General features: G+C 35.5%; 1 protein-coding gene across 1 annotated transcript in view; it reads right to left on the reverse strand.

The window, feature by feature from the left end:
- Positions 1–16,808, reverse strand: part of LOC138697843 (trypsin-1) — a 118,241-nt gene that overhangs the window by 92,154 nt on the left and 9,279 nt on the right. Inside the window, exons 2-3 of the mRNA XM_069823404.1 lie at positions 6,043–6,185; positions 3,202–3,335 (exon numbers count right to left, since the gene is read on the reverse strand). Coding sequence (XP_069679505.1) covers positions 3,202–3,335; positions 6,043–6,185 — 277 coding nt within the window. The remainder of the gene's footprint in view (positions 1–3,201; positions 3,336–6,042; positions 6,186–16,808) is intronic.

The raw sequence follows: 16,808 nt of genomic DNA on the forward strand, positions 1-16,808 counted from the left end.
GTAAATAATAAAAAGAGGAAAAATAAATACTGAGTAAATTAAATGAAGTAAAAGTAATAACATAACTATAGATAAAATTTGATAATATTTTATATTTGAGTATCAGGTTATTTATAAAATTAATCGCTAATGAAAACCAATAGTAATATGTCCTGTAAATGCCATGATATGATATATGAGATGCTGCGGACTTCAGTTTTACTGCTTTTTGCAGACTTGAATTTCCGTCGACCAGGTAAAATCTCTGCGCCGTTGAAACAGTCACGAAACGTCCTTGACCCAGTTTACACGAACATTGATCCAACATAAAAAATATCGCGGTAATAGACAGCTTCAATTATTGTGACCGTCATCCTGGACAATTTCCATATATCTGTTTATATACCAGAAAACTACTGTGACATCATTACATGCCAGACATTGAAACATCGTAACCACAACCACATGCACGCCAACAAAATAGAACATAAACTTCACAATGACTCAGAAATTTACGGAAAACCCTGAGAGGATTTTTTCAAAGAGCAAAACTGTCGAGACTTCTTGTCAAGAGGATTTATTTTCCTTGGTGACAAAAATATTACAAGCACACTTACCCACGTTGCTAACATTTCGGATAATGCAATATATTCCAGGTTAAGTCCAGAAAATCGGTTTTAATGGCCAGAGACGGTATTGGGACATATCTTCTTGGAACACTTGTCATATATACAGAGATATTAATGAAGTATGGCCCGAGCTTTATGAATCAGCACTGTAGGTCATTTTGAGCAACAAAAAAAGTCATGCGAACACAGATATGATTATAAATATTTAAAGAGCTCTGTTCGATTCTAAAAAGTAGAAACAGTTGCGAGGAAAATTAAAGGGAATCAATTAAGAATACACAAATAGTTCATTTAAAATACTGATTAAACAGAAAATATTTCATCTCTGTGGAGTAACGGTTAACGTGTCTGTTCGTGAAACGAGCAGGTCTAGTTTCAAATCCTGTTTGGGGCAAGTTACGTTGTTGGTGTTCTACCGATGTGTTCTCTCAACCAATTGAAGCATAATATTGCCACACGAAGCTCAATACGTAGAAAATATACATCCATAGATAGTTGCTAAGCACTAGGATCGCTAATATCGCCTCATTACAGACAATGTGAAATAGTACCGGCACAGTCTGTTGTTCCTAGCACCCTCACAACTCAAGCTTCGTGACTGTATATACTAGACTGTGATATTGCTGAGTAACTATCGGTGTTGGACCTCGGACTCATTTCGCCATCATTAATTCAAATGTAAATGAGTGAATGCGTAGATAAATGAATAAGTAGATAAATAAATAAATAAATAAATAAATAAATAAATAAATAAATAAATATTACCTTAAACTCTTTAGCAATTTCCTTAATATTTGCGACATTTTCTAGGCGTTGAATAATATTTACGTTGTCAAAAATACTTAAGCTTGAATGTTTTGTAACATGATGCCTTACCGGTATGCGGGGGCTTCGATTATCGTCACAACAGACCATTTTGTACTGTTTTCAGCTTTCTTTAGACTCAAATGCATTCTACTAAATCGGTGGAGCAGTGTGTCACTAAAATATTATAGATTACAACATGCAAATAACTATTTCTTAAGAATTAGTGCTGTAAGTCATTTCAACGAAACGGTGAGAACCGAGTGACACAAATGGCTAACAGACTAGGAGCTTCGTAGGTTCTTCCACACAACCTCAAATTCCCTTGCAAGGAAGCGCGATTGCGTGTTCTGTAATTTTTTCTCCTAACATTTCTCCCTTCTTTCATTACGAATGAGTGTAAAACTGTCATATTGCAATTAAGCCATTCAATTTATAAATTGTGTCGAATATCTTACTTTGTGATTATAAAGCAATTCCTTTTTTATGTACAGTGAAAAAAACAAGTTTCTATTCTTATCTTTGTGCGTAATAAATTATATATTTTATGTATGCTATGGTTTTTTTTTTCGATAACAATGTAGTAAAATAAACTATAAGTAGGATTATTATTAGTAATACAGGTTCTTCCAAAAGTTTAAGGACATCCCTTCAAAATGATGTTTCACTCCTCTCCTTGTACTTATGTGAAACAACCCATTGTTTATACAGGGATCAAATGTCTGTGAAAAATTATGTTTTATACAGCAAACCAAATCTGTCTTCCAAACAGTGGAATACACAACAATTTTTCTATTATGAAAATGCATTTAAAGAAAAAATAAATTTTTCGTAGGAAAAAATTATTATTCCAGAATGAATGTACTTAAATCAATGGATTTTGTAATAGAGTTATATATATCTGAAAGGCTTCCTATGCAATTATTACTTTTTGTTTAAAAACAATTGTGACATTTCATTCACGCATGGAAATCCAGATTTTTTCTCACTTTTTTTTTTCTTTAGAAAAAAATCGTCATTTTCTAAAATTCTCTTGAGTTTGAAATTCGTGGCAAATTGTCCCTGGACCGCCACTGCCACTTACATCATAACATTTGGAGTTGGTAACATTGATAAATCAGCTTATTTCCTCCATTTTTAGTAAGTAGCTGTGGTGTTTGCTATAAGTATGGAAAAGTTAGATTTCTTCCTTAAAAAAATGAAAATAGATCAAAATTCAGTAAGCGTGGATATGAAGTAGCAGGTTATTGGGATGTGGAAATATGACTTGATATAATATCCCTCAATTCATTGGTCTAAATATACCCATTCTCGGATTTTTTTTTTTTTTTTTTTACATAAAGTGTAACTTTTCAATAAGTTTTCATAACAGAAAAGTTGTTACATAATCCACAGTTTTAAATATAGAGAGATTTGGTTTGCAGTAAAAAAAAAAAACTTAATTTTTCACAGGAAATTGAACTCTGTATAAACTTCAGAGGTTTTTGACTTAAGTATAAGGACAAAATTGAAACACCTCTTTTGAAGAGGTGTCCTTAAACGTTTGGTAGAAGCTGTACAATGATGCAAATTGTTACGAAAAATACAAAATATGTAACAAAGTAAATATTGTAATTTTCACGTCTGTTCTTGTAGAAACGAAATTTCAGAACCGTGGGTAAAAGTAAAGTTGGTTTCGTTGAGATTCTGTATAGCCTAGTATCAATTAATACAATTTTCTTCACATAAATTTTCCAAAATGATACGCAATAGGCCTATTATAATAATTAATTGTACTGAAATCACTCACCGCTGCTGTATAATGCACTTGTAGTCGAGCAGGCCCTGGAAGGTGCGGTGCTCTCCGAACAGGCAGTATTGCAGATGTCGACAGCGCCCCTTCTTCCCCGAGGGAGTGGTGCACTCCTGGTGTGCTTCGTCGGGCTGTCAGTGGCAGACATCTCAGTTCAATACACGGTCAAGACGGAAGCATCCAGATTAGAATGGAGAGGGCCCGTGCTTCAGAATTCCAGCAAATTGGACGTGCTATCACGCGAAGCAGTTAGCTAATGGAAAATTATGCTTCCAGCTCAGTTGGGAGTATAAGAGAATACAGTAGAAATGGTGGTATGAATAAAATCACATTTAAAGTTGCCGAGTCGTACTTGCAGATCTGTTACCATGGTACACGGTGAATCCCATGAACGAGATTCAAATCCGGACGAGGGCGATAAAATTCCTACCATAGGGAAGCAAAGATGAGACGATTGATCTGCCATCAAATGAGGTCGTTAGAACCTGTCATATAAGTAAAAAATTAAAAAAAAAAGAGAAAAGTGCACTGGCATATACATAAATGTTGTATCTACTAAGCTCCATCACCTACTTGCATTATTTTGGGAAAAAAGTTTAGTACGTGTACTGAAGGTATGCTATCTCCCAACTTTCAAAGTTAAATATCTCATAACATCTTCCATGCTACTTAGATCACTATTGTTCTGATGGCCACAAATCCATCACCTTTAGGATGTCGATTCTTTAATTTTCTGTTAAGAACATCTTGTTTTATGTTCATTTCATCAATAAAACAGGCTGCTTTCATAACACAACAACTAACAAAATGTATCAACACTCAACAGTAATATTGTTACCATAGTAACCATAACCATAGTGCTTCTGCAATATAAAACAAATTAAATATTTCATAAAATGATAACATGCTCTTTCGGATGGTATTAAAAAACTACACCTTTTCCAGTTGTATTTCAGATTTATCATTTGTATTTCAGATTAGTCAATTCAATTTCAGAAAGTATCAATTCTATTTCAGAAAACATCAATTGTATTTCAGATTTGTCAATTTTATTTCAGATAGTATCATTTGTATTTCAGATTAGTCAGTTCAATTTCAAATAATATCAATTGTATTTCAGAAAACATCAATTGTATTTCAGATTTGTCAATTTAATTTCAGATAGTATCAGTTGTATTTCAGATTAGTCAGTTCAATTTCAAATAATATCAATTGTATTTCAGAAAACCTCAATTGTATTTCATATTTGTCAATTTAATTTCAGATAGTATCATTTGTATTTCAGATTAGTCAGTTCAATTTCAAATAATATCAATTGTATTTCAGAAAACATCAATTGTATTTCAGATTTGTCAATTTAATTTCAGATAGTATCATTTGTATTTCAGATTAGTCAGTTCAATTTCAAATAATATGAGTTGTATTTCAGAAAACATCAATTGTATTTCAGATTTGTCAATTTAATTTCTGATAGTATCATTTATATTTCAGATTAGTCAGTTCAATTTCAAATAATATCAGTTGTATTTCAGGAAACATCAATTGTATTTCAGATTTGTCAATTTAATTTCTGATAGTATCATTTATATTTCAGATTAGTCAGTTCAATTTCAAATAATATCAGTTGTATTTCAGGAAACATCAATTGTATTTCAGATTTGTCAATTTAATTTCTGATAGTATCATTTATATTTCAGATTAGTCAGTTCAATTTCAAATAATATCAGTTGTATTTCAGAAAACATCAATTGTATTTCAGATTTGTCAATTTAATTTCAGATAATATCATTTGTATTTCAGATTAGTCAATTCAATTACAGATAGTATCAATTGTATTTCAGAAAAAATCATTGAAATTTCAGGTTTGTCAATTGTATTTCAGAAACTATCATTTGCATTTCAGAAGTTACGGTTGGCACCTTATTCCCCAATGTTAAATCCAATCGAGATCATTTGGTGTGAAGCGAAGACGTACATAAATACCCATCTTGGAATTCCTGACGTCATAGCTCCTGCTGTTGCAGGCTAATTTAGCTACTGTAGAGTAAAATTGATGAAGCAACACACACAATATTTTTGGTGGTGATTGCGCTCGTGCAGTACAACACAGTACAATTATTCATCAAGCTGCAGCTTTACCTACGAAAAATATGCTTGTCGAACGCTAAAATCCAATAAAGTTGAGGATTTTTTAAATCCATTTTCCATTTTTTAAATATATTTTAAAATCTCAAGTAGACCTACATTTGTTATTTTGTGAAATAAAAGTGACTATGTAATCTTAAATGCATTGCTTATTTTCTGAAATACATTTAATGCCATCTTAAATACAACTGAAAAATCTGAAATATAATTATACTATCTGAAATTGGATTGACAAATCTGAAATACAATTGATAATTTCAGAAATTAAATTGACTAATCTGAAATACATTTGATAATTTCTGAAATACAATTGATACTTTCTGAAATACAACTGGAAAAGTTGTATGATGTCGATAACGTCATAATACGCACAAAAAAGTAGCAAAAATATCTGGTTTCTATAAAAAACATTTCTTTCAAAATATGAGGTTAGACTTGTCAGTTTCTCTTTCAAAAACATCTCATCCAATATCAAACAAATTATATGTTACTTTCGAAAACCCGTGTGTGTGTGTGTGTGTGTGTGCGTGTGCGTGTGCGTGTGCGTGTGCGTGTGCGTGTGCGTGTGCGTGTGCGTGTGCGCGTGCGCGTGCGTGCGTGCGTGCGTGCGTGCGTGCGTGCGTGCGCGCTCGTGCTCGTGTTTTTATAGCCTATGTAAGGATTATCGAATAATATAATGTTAAATGATTTTACCTTGAGGAGTCCCAGAATTCTAGCCGCTGTGTTATGGACTCGCACCCCCAGTTGTCGTATGAATCTACGGCTCACATTGTTGAAATTCTCAAACGGCCAGGTCAGCAGTTCCAGTCCTGGCTGCTTAGACTCGCCGACGTTGACTGAAAATTAACATTCCTCATGGCACTAGTTCATATATCTCTTCCTGTCTTTGAAATGTAACTACAAAAAATAAGTTGTTACATTTGGACAAATAAGTATAAGATCTATAAAAAAAATGTAGGCTATTTGTGTTGAATTATAAGATTTTAGGCTTTCAGTTTGTCTTCAAAAGCAGACTTTTGGATGTATCCCCCGTGTCTGGAACATAACCTCTTCAAAGTTTCCCGACAAACCAAATTGTTACGATCTGGGAACTTGTATGCATATCAAAAAGTTGGAGATGTTAAGACCTGTACACGTCTTCATCATTGTCCCTTCCTTCTCTCTCTTCCTCATCCTGTTTCCTTTCCTTATCTTTATCATACTCCTAAGTCTGTTCGTCTTATTTTCCTTACTAATTCTCCTCTTCTCCGCGTTTTCTTCATAAACATTTTTCGATACTAACCTGGAGATATGTAAAACCAAAATATGCTTTGTTCTCCCATGCTTAGTAGAATTGACAGTACAAAATACTCGTTTACAATAGCCTCACTTTTCAATTTCCAATTTTATCTTATATTAATGAACATGTTCCGAGCATCTCGGCTCTGTTTCAGATAGTTTTGTTGCTTCAAGTTCTTAGCTATTCTATCCATAAAAACTATGAATACCTTGAAACACGAAAACATCGCTACAGAAATAAACTATGGAGTATACTAAAACGGAGGAGGGAAAATAGGATGAGGAGGGAGGATGAGAAGAAGAAAGAGATAATGTAGAAGAAAACAGGATGAAAGTAACGTGAAACAGGAAAAGAAAGGGGTAAAAGAAACAGGACAAGAAAGAGTAATGAAGGAACATGAATAGGATAGGGAAATGATAAAAGAGAATAAATATGGACGGAAAAGGGAAATGAGAAAGAAGAAAGGAACATGAACAGGAAGAAGGAATGAGAAAGGAACGCGAAGAGGAATCGAAAAGGGGAAGGAACATGAGCAGTAAGTATAAATGAGACAGATGAAAGGGACGTGAACAGGAAGGGGAAATAGTAAAAGAGAAAGGAACATGAACAGGAAGAAGAAATGAGACAAGGAAAAGGAACATGGACAGGAAGAAGAAATGAGACAAGAGAAAGGAACATGAACAGGAAGAAGAAATGAGACGAGGGAAAGGAACATAGACAGGAAGAAGAAATGAGACAAGAGAAAGGAACATGAACAGGAAGAAGAAATGAGACAAGGGAAAGGAACATGAACAGGAAGAAGAAATGAAACAAGAGAAAGGAACATGAACAGGAAGAAGAAATGAGAAAGGAACGCGAAGAGGAATCCAAAAGGGGAAAGCAACATGAGCAGTAAGTGTAAATGAGACAGATAAAAGGAACGTGAACAGAAAGGGGAAATGGTAAAAAGAGAAAGGAACATTAACAGGACGAAGAAATGAGACAAGAAAAAGGAACATGAACGGGAAGAAGAAATGAGACAAGAGAAAGGAACATGAACAGGAAGAAGAAATTAGACAAGAGAAAGGAACATGAACAGGAAGAAAAAATGAGACAAGAGAAAGGAGCATGAACAGGAAGAAGAAATGAGACAAGAAAAAGGAACATGAACAGGAAGAAGAGATGAGACAAGAGAAAGGAACATGAACAGGAAGAAGAAATGATACAAGAGAACGGAACATGAACAGGAAGAAGAAATGAGACAAGAGAAAGGAACATGAACAGGAAGAAGAAATGAAACAAGAGAAAGGAACATTAACAGGAAGAAGAAATGAGAAAGGAACGCGAAGAGGAATCCAAAAGGGGAAAGCAACATGAGCAGTAAGTGTAAATGAGACAGATAAAAGGAACGTGAACAGAAAGGGGAAATGGTAAAAGAGAAAGGAACATGAACAGGAAGAAGAAATGAGACAAGAAAAAATAACATGAACAGGAAGAAGAAATGAGACAAGAGAAAGGAACATGAACAGTAAGAAGAAATGAGAAAGGAACGCGAAGAGAAATCGAAAAAGGGAAAAGAACATGAGCAGTAAGTGTAAATGAGACACATGAAATGAACAGAAAGGGGAAATGGTAAAAGAGAAAGAAATATGAACAGGAAGAATAAATGAGACAAGAGAAAGGAACATGAACGGGAAGAAGAAATGATAAAGGAACATCAGGAGGAAGGGAAAAGGGGAATGGAATATGAACAGAAAAAGGAAAGCTGAAAGGAACATGAGCATTAAGTGTAAATGAGAAAGAAGAAAGGAACATGAACAGAGAGGAGAAATGATAAAAGAGAAAAAAATATGAACAGAAAGGGAGATGAGAGAGAAGAAAGAAACATGAACAGGAAGGAACGTGAACAGAAATTACAAGGTGTACAATTCCAATCTTAACACAAGCTTCCCAATCAATCACTCAATCAATCCATCCATCCATCCACCACTTTCGGTTAGCCGTGCTATAAAATTCATCATTCATTTAGTGTTCTGCCCACGGGCAGGTCCTTCACAGCAAATTCAGCTTTCTCCAATCTTTCCTATTTTCTGCCTTCCTCTTTGTCTCCTCATATGAACCATACATCTTAATGCCGTCTATCATCTGATATCTTCTTCTGCCCCGAACTCTTCTCCCGTTCACCATTCCTTCCAGTGCATCCTTCATTAGGCAGTTTCTTTTCAGCCAGTGACCCAACCAATTCCTTTTCCTCTTCCTGATCAATTTCAGCATAATTTTTTCTTACCCACTCTTTCCAGCACAGCTCATGCCATGTTTGCAGTTTTTCTTGGGAAAGATAAATGCGGTAGCTTCCTATGGAAGTGAGGAGAGAGGATTTGACTAATTAGGCCCTCCGGACTTCACCGAAATTCACCTCAATGGTTATAGTTCTATCAGAGTTTTTGACCCCATCAGAGACCGGGAAATCCCAATTAGCCTTTGCCCCCGCAATAAAATTATGCATCTCATTTTCCATTCTATCGCAGCTAGAAGGAGCTGAAGTTTGAATGAGCAAAGTCCCTGCTCCTGAAATGTTATTGCCTCGAAAGTTTTCGCACTACTGGTACACGTGTATTACCACATGGTAAGGCTTGTTTTCTCTTCGTAAAGAGTCTAAAAAATCCGTATCTTGCACCGCAGGCTGTGGCGGAACTGAAAGTTCATGCTGGAGATAAACGCAGAGCTGTGGCTATTGTCTAGCATGTGTTTGTTATCGTGGTAGCATGACAGTATCGATTGAGCGTTCACTTTGCTGTGAAGAGCACAAGTGCCATGTAGGCCGCTTCTCTTTGTGTCCACTTAAGTTAATTTGCCATGCTGGTGGCCTACCATAATATAAAGCTCAATTAAAATACCTCCCCGTGTTGTATCAACAATTCAGACAAGCGTCAATACAGTTTCTCTTCGCTTAGTTAACGAAAACTAAAGTTCCTCATGAGTCACTGAGTTTTAATCATTTACAAAACAGTAGTACGCCATGTGATGGTTACGATGCTTTAAGTTATTTTTCTTCTCATATAAAAAATAGAGAGAGGTGCACAGCAACACAACAAAGTATTAGTACATGTTATTGTTACTGTTATAATTAGAGCCCGGATTTCCATGCAAATGCACGTTTTTATATAGTCCTAAGCTGGTTACACTTCTCACACTTTGCAAATATTCTTTTTTGGCTTATCGAATCCAAATAACAGCAATTTTTCCCTCCATATTTGCATGTTTGATTGTCCTTTTTGGGAGTTTCGTGTATAATGCATATTTTAAAGATTTTATATTTAATGATACATATTTAGACTATTATATTGCATATTATGTCATTTTTTCTGGCTTCAGCGCATATGTTATTTTTACTTGCATAATAGTGCCTTTTATGAATGTTGCTATGTAGAATCTGGTATTTCCACGTTATTTGTCTATTAAGACAAAAGTAAAAGAAAGCTATTATGGTTTCTTGGCATCCTGCCTGACAACTACAGTAGTGTCTTTGGACTTTCGACTAATTTGTCCCAAATTTCTTCGCTTAGACTAAGTATTTACCTGTCATTTCTTCGTTCTATCAGATAAACTCATGAGCTTAAGCCTAGATCATATATAGATAGATAGGTTGGGCCTTATAGATTTTGAAGTTAACAACTTTTGTCAGGTTTACTACGCTGCCATCTAGTTTTTACATAAAGAGTCACGTCATAATTCCCATTTGAATTGCATTAGCGGCTGTACTGACATCTCGTGTTCGTTTACGGCGTACGAGTGGCGATACTGGCGGTTGTTCTCTTCAAAGTGCAAACGATTTTAACATAGCGATGACCTATCTGTTACATATGTGATCTAGGGCTTAAGTCAAGAAAATTTTGATAAATTAATTGTATTACATTGTTTCAATAGAAAGTAAAAATCTAACAAAATACAGAACTCAGTTTTGATAATGCTTGTTTTTACTATATTTTTCGCTTCATTTTGAATTTTTTGTCATATTTTAGTGAAGAGATGCATAAGAAACAGCACGTGAACAATCCTCGTTTACTCCACGTGCTCCTGGCTGAAGTGTATATTTTTTTACTATTTTTTTTTCGCTTCTTTTTTAACGTTCTGTCATATTTTAGTGGAAGGATGCATAAGAAACAGCACGTGAACGATCCTCGATTACTCCACGTGCTCCTGGCTGCAGTGTAAGGTCCGCATTTCACGAGAAGATCCGAGGAAGCAATGCGAGTTTTCCCCCACTCTTATAACCTATCCCCGATACTGAACCGGCCGGCCATTGACTGAGTCTTGTTTGTCCCAGCCGTCCAATGATATCACTCCCATCCACCTGCTCCTTTAAGAACGCTGAGTTACTGGCTTACTCTCCTCTTACTCCGCAAGGACGTATATTGCGATTTTGAATAACCAATCAAAAGTTACTTGTAATTTGCAATACCAAATTAATAATTTAGAAATAACTGCGTCTACGTATAAAACTTCTCAAACTGCTGAAGTGTAACATCATTGCCATTATAATAGCCATACTGTTATGCGAAAATAAACCTTTTAAAGATGTAATTTCGTCAGAATCGCTTCTTCGATTTCCGTCTCACACTAGCTTTCACGTCTCGTAAAATATTAATTGAAGAAGCAAATGTAAACATGTCGCACTTACCATCATCGAACAGCTTGGCCCTTATTTTTTGCTTTGTTAGGCTCATCAATTATATTTATATATATATATATATATATATATGCTTCCCCTATCTGTACGCCTACGTTTGTGCTGCTAAAAATCGTAATATTGTAATTTTTGCTGAAAATTTAAGAATCTTCAGATATATTTCATAATTCAAGGAATTTTATATTCGCACTATGTGGCTGTAACGTCGTAAATGTTTACTTATTCATAAAGCTATAAACCTAGCCGCATTTCTTCTCTCTAATTATACTTCATTTTAATTGCTGTTCTACATCCAGTAAAATCCTTCTTAATTCCCAGTCGCATTCTACGTAATTACTTCATTTTCACTTTCTAATTATGCGAAATATAAAGGGGAAAGTCTTGTGGTGATACAACAATTTATATCACGGTTTTCACAGAAAAAACACGTTCTCAACATTCTTGACACAGAAAGATTTTCCCTAAACTATTTGCCGAATTTTGATCTTATTCATTATCTGCGAGTCCATTTGGAATTATGTACATAAAATACAATAATTTTAGTACAGAATTAACGGGATATTATTTGAAATTAATAATACACAATGACATTCACTGCGAGGAACAGCAGACGATTTTCTTTGTGATTTTCTTTATCGCATTATAATTAATTTACAAACGAACTTGACAGTTTCATATCAAGCAAAGAGAAAATGCTTTCCTAATCAAAAGTTAACGATCATACTGAAAAGTAATCAAAATTATAAATCTCAGAAAAGTATTTATTACATACACTTTCAAATTGCACATACGGAAAGGTATAATATCTATTTTTTTTTTCCACGACACTGCAGAGGGAAGTTGCATGTGTGTTGTGGATAGTCGAGATAGCCTGTTACGGTTCAACGTCGCTTTAGAACGAAATATGGAAGTAAATATCGAACACGGAATGAGTAGCCCGCACTAGTGATTGCCTAACGTACGTGCAAATCTTGGTCAAGGTCACGTCTCATGTCAGTCTGAGTGAAATTCAAGTGGAGAAGATAGTTTCAGAATCTGTTTGCTTAATTGTTGTTTGTAAATTAAAGTTTTAAATGTTTATATTTAATAATACTTTACATTGACAGTGGTTTGTTGAATTACCTATATTGCGCTGTCAACGTAATCAACGCGCCCGCCGATAGACAAAGTTCTCGTTTTCCGGACGGGAGATAAATTGTTCACTCAATATATTAAGCTGCTGTGAACGGTACGAGCAATGATGTCATTTCCGCATAAATAAAATTACGGAGACATCTGTTGCTCCAGAAGGAGTTCATTTGCCACGACGATATCGTTAAAACTAAAGCCTTATAAGGCAAAAGTCATTAATAAATTGAATGAAATGGGCCATATTTCTAGAGTTCACTTCTATCGATAAAGACGAAATCCAGCGTGTCTACAAATTGTTTCAAAATATGTGAAATATGTTTTAGAGAAAATAATTGACAGTTCCAATATCGATTAAGCTAATGTAACCCAATGTAATGTGTAAGTCTCGAGATTTCTCTTATCAAAATCTGATGTATTGAATCACCGCTTATTGGACTGTTACTTGCTCGTGTCGCTTTCCAAAGAGCGTCGTACTAAGCGAAACCTGTTTTCAGAAGTATATCAGACTACTACTACTACTACTACTACTACTACTACTACTACTACTACTACTACTACTACTACTACTACTGCTACTACTACTACTACTGCTACTACTGCTACTACTACTACTACTACTACTACTACTACTACTACTACGATCGGCGACGCCGCTGCTGCTGCTGTTACTTCTGTAGCTGTTACTGCTACTGCTATTGCTACTGCTATTGCTACTACTACTACTGCTACTACCACTACTACTACTACTGCTGTTACTACTACTACTACTACTACTACTACTACTACGATCGACGACGCCGCTGCTCCTGCTGCTACTTCTGTAGCTGTTACTGCTACTGCTATTGCTACTACTACTACTACTACTACTACTACTACTACTGCTGCTACTACTACTACTGCTGCTACTACTACTACTGCTGCTACTATTACTACTACTGCTACCACTACTACTACTACTACTACTACTACTACTACTGCTACCACTATTACTACTACTACTACTGCTACCACTATTACTACTACTACTACTGCTACCACTACGATCGACGACGCCGCTGCTGCTGCTACTTCTGTAGCTGTTACTGCTACTGCTACTACTACTACTACCACCACTATTACTATTACCACCACTACTGCTGCTGCTACTACTATTGCTACTGTCATCACCATCACTGTTCCTACTACTACTACTACTACTACTACTACTACTACTACTGCTTACAAACAACTGATACTTTTCATGCTGAATATTTCTGTTCAGATTTTAACCAACCCTAAACGGATTTTCTGAAGGCACGGTTAGTGTGAAAGAATGTTACTTATAACACAGAAATTCAATCTTAATATTGTATATTATGTTTTATTTAACGACGCTTACAACTGTCGAGGTTATACTAGCGTCGCCGGTGTGCTGGAATTTTGTACCGCAGGAATTCTTTTACATACCATTAAAGCTACTACTATGAGCCTGTCTCATTTAACCACACTTAAATGCCATCGACCGGGGCCGGGGTCGAACCCGCAACCTCGGACACAGAAAGTCTGCACTCTACCGGCTGCGCCACCCAGACCAACTTCAGTCTTAACAAAATGTAGTAAATACTCTCTTCCTTTCCACGAATCAAAACCAGATTCCATGAAGTTATATTCGTGTGGGCCTATATATTGTAGTCGTGAACAAATTAAAGTGCTGAGGGAATATTTTCATAGAAGCCTAACTTTCAATGTGCTAGTCCGAGAGCAGGAAGCTGTAGTTTAAATGGAAGTTAAAAAAAGTTAAGAGTTGAATGTAAAGCATTTCCATCTAAATCTGAATACTGTGTGGAACTTTTATTTAACAAGTTAAAACCGCTTTACTCTCTAATTTCAGCAAAATAAAAGAACGTGTGTGAAGTACAAATAAAATAGATCAAAGCTACCTGGCAACCTAAGTGTCTTGTTTCAAAGCCTCCGTTACACGGAGAATCGAAATAAAATGTACCATAGAGCTAACAGAGAGCATTGCTGTAATTTGTTTTCATTAAAATGTGTGTGTCGCTTTAAAAACAGTTTCCATCTCTGTCTATCAATTTCTTTAGTCGCTAATTTATATGCCAACTGCAGTCGCTTTGTAGCAAGAGGTACAAGGGATTCGTTTGCCAAATTCTGTATTCGTTGAATGTGTCGTAGTTTGCACATTATTTTGAAGCGTTTCTGTGGGGTTGTAGTGAATTTACTAGATTTGAAAGGTTCGAACTCTTATGTGTCTTCTTTCCTTTTTTTGTCGTGTTTAACCACAGTCTAGTACATACAGTCACGAAGCTCAATACGTAGTAAATATGCATCCATAGATAGTTGCTAACCACTAGGATCGCTAATATCTCCTCATTACAGACAATGCGAAATAGTACCGGTACAGTCTATTGTTCCTATAACCCTCACAACTCAAGCTGCGTGACTGTATATGAACTATTCCATCTCAAATATAGAGAAAATTGACCTTACAATTTCTAAATACAATGAAACTTTTTTTGTACATAGAGAACTGTGATACAATGCTTTGTGCAAAGTTTGAGGCATCAGTACTTCATAGTGTTTAAATTAAAAATATTTAAATGTATCGTATTTTCATAAAATTAGCAACTTTAAACTGTTGTAGCTCCGAAACCCTTTCACCCAATGATCAAAATCATGGTTTATTTTGATGCTAAGAAATTAAAGTTTATATTGACATATAAACAGATTTTCTTACTTTTTATGGAAATGGAGAAATTTAGATTTTTCCTCATCAAGACGCCTTTGCTTAGAAAAAAATATTTTAAAAATATATAGTTAGATTCCGCATTGAAAGTAGAAATAAAAACATATTTTTTACTGATGGTATGTTGATAAGAAAGTATTGAAAATATCAAATAAAGAAAATAAATAGTACGCGCGTGAACTAACCAGCTGACTGAGACGGGAGCTAGCCCGAGACAAGCAAGGCCAGGAGACATAAACACGTGACGTATCGTCTAGTAGCGCATAGCTGGGCTAGCTTTATTACAAGTTTTCATAAACACGGGAGTAAAATGACGCCCAACGCTCGCTTATCTTCAGCTCTCGGCCAGTGCATGCGGTACTGCGTCGTTCAAGTCCAGGCGTGTGACAATAATCTATTTAATACCCTCGAAACTTATTGCCATACCACTAAGCAAACAATGCCGAATCCCTCTTAATAATGCAAGGTTTTTTTTCAATATTTTTTTTTTACATTTTTACAAATAATCAAAAAGCCTAAAAGTAAGTAAAATCAGATTATCTGTCTCTCTGTGTACAATAAAAATAAGAATTACTTCTTAACATAACCTACCAAATGTCAGCTTCAAAATGAGCTCCCGTTCAATGTTCTGCAGTAAATGGTTCCTGAGTTCTGAGCGCTGAGAGAGGCTTGTTTTTATAAAATACGCTAAATTTGTCGCTCAATAATACGAAAACCGTTTGACTTGAGATAGTATATTTTTGAAAATGCACTCTCCTCAGCACCTTGTATAAATGGGGAAAAAATTAGAGTATAAAAAAATGCGAGGTTATTTCTGATCGATTTCATATGGAATAGCCCATATACTAGACTGGGGTTTAACCATTTCCGAACGGCTTACACTCCAATGCTGTGTGAGGGAAATAGTATCCGTTTACCAACATTAGACCCTATCAATGCGAGCCTCGCTGATCGTGTGGTCAGTACGTACAGGGTCACTAACTAGATAACACAGGACAAGTCCGAGAGAGGGGACAAACGTCCCGTACTGTGGATTGGAGATGCATCTCCGCTTATCCTGGGAATCGAACCACGGACCACATGGTTGGGAAGCGCTGAGCTATAGATGCAGATGCTCTTTCAGTATTGAGTAAATTTTGGGTACATCACTACAGAAGCGAAACGAAGTTGTTACTACCGGTGGAAAATTAAATTAAAAGAGATCAATGAAAATATAACTAGGTCAAGGCATAACGGACTACATCTGAAATAGGAACTGACGAATTACACAATATGAAGCATCATGAATGTGACAAATTGTCAAAATTCCAGATGAGCTTATGAATTGCAAAATTTAAATCGCAAAGTAACTGTAAAAAGTAGTAGTAAGTTAATGGAAAATAATAATTCACGAACTTAGAATACACAATGATTCTAAACCAAAAAAATAGGGGAATATAAGGAAGATAATGAAAGAAGGTACAGGAAAAACAGTAGGGGGGGACGCAGGAATATAAAGTGTAGGGTTAGGGCTCTATAAAGACTAGGATAAACGTTCGCCATTTTGGTTCTTTCGTTGTCTATTGCAGCCAGTAGACGAGGACGCTATTTGCCGCACCGTTAAAATATTATCATGTCGTAGCTCCTATGATAGTCAATCA

This window comes from Periplaneta americana, chromosome 4 (assembly GCF_040183065.1).
Source record: "Periplaneta americana isolate PAMFEO1 chromosome 4, P.americana_PAMFEO1_priV1, whole genome shotgun sequence".
Taxonomy (NCBI): Eukaryota; Metazoa; Arthropoda; class Insecta; order Blattodea; family Blattidae; genus Periplaneta; species Periplaneta americana.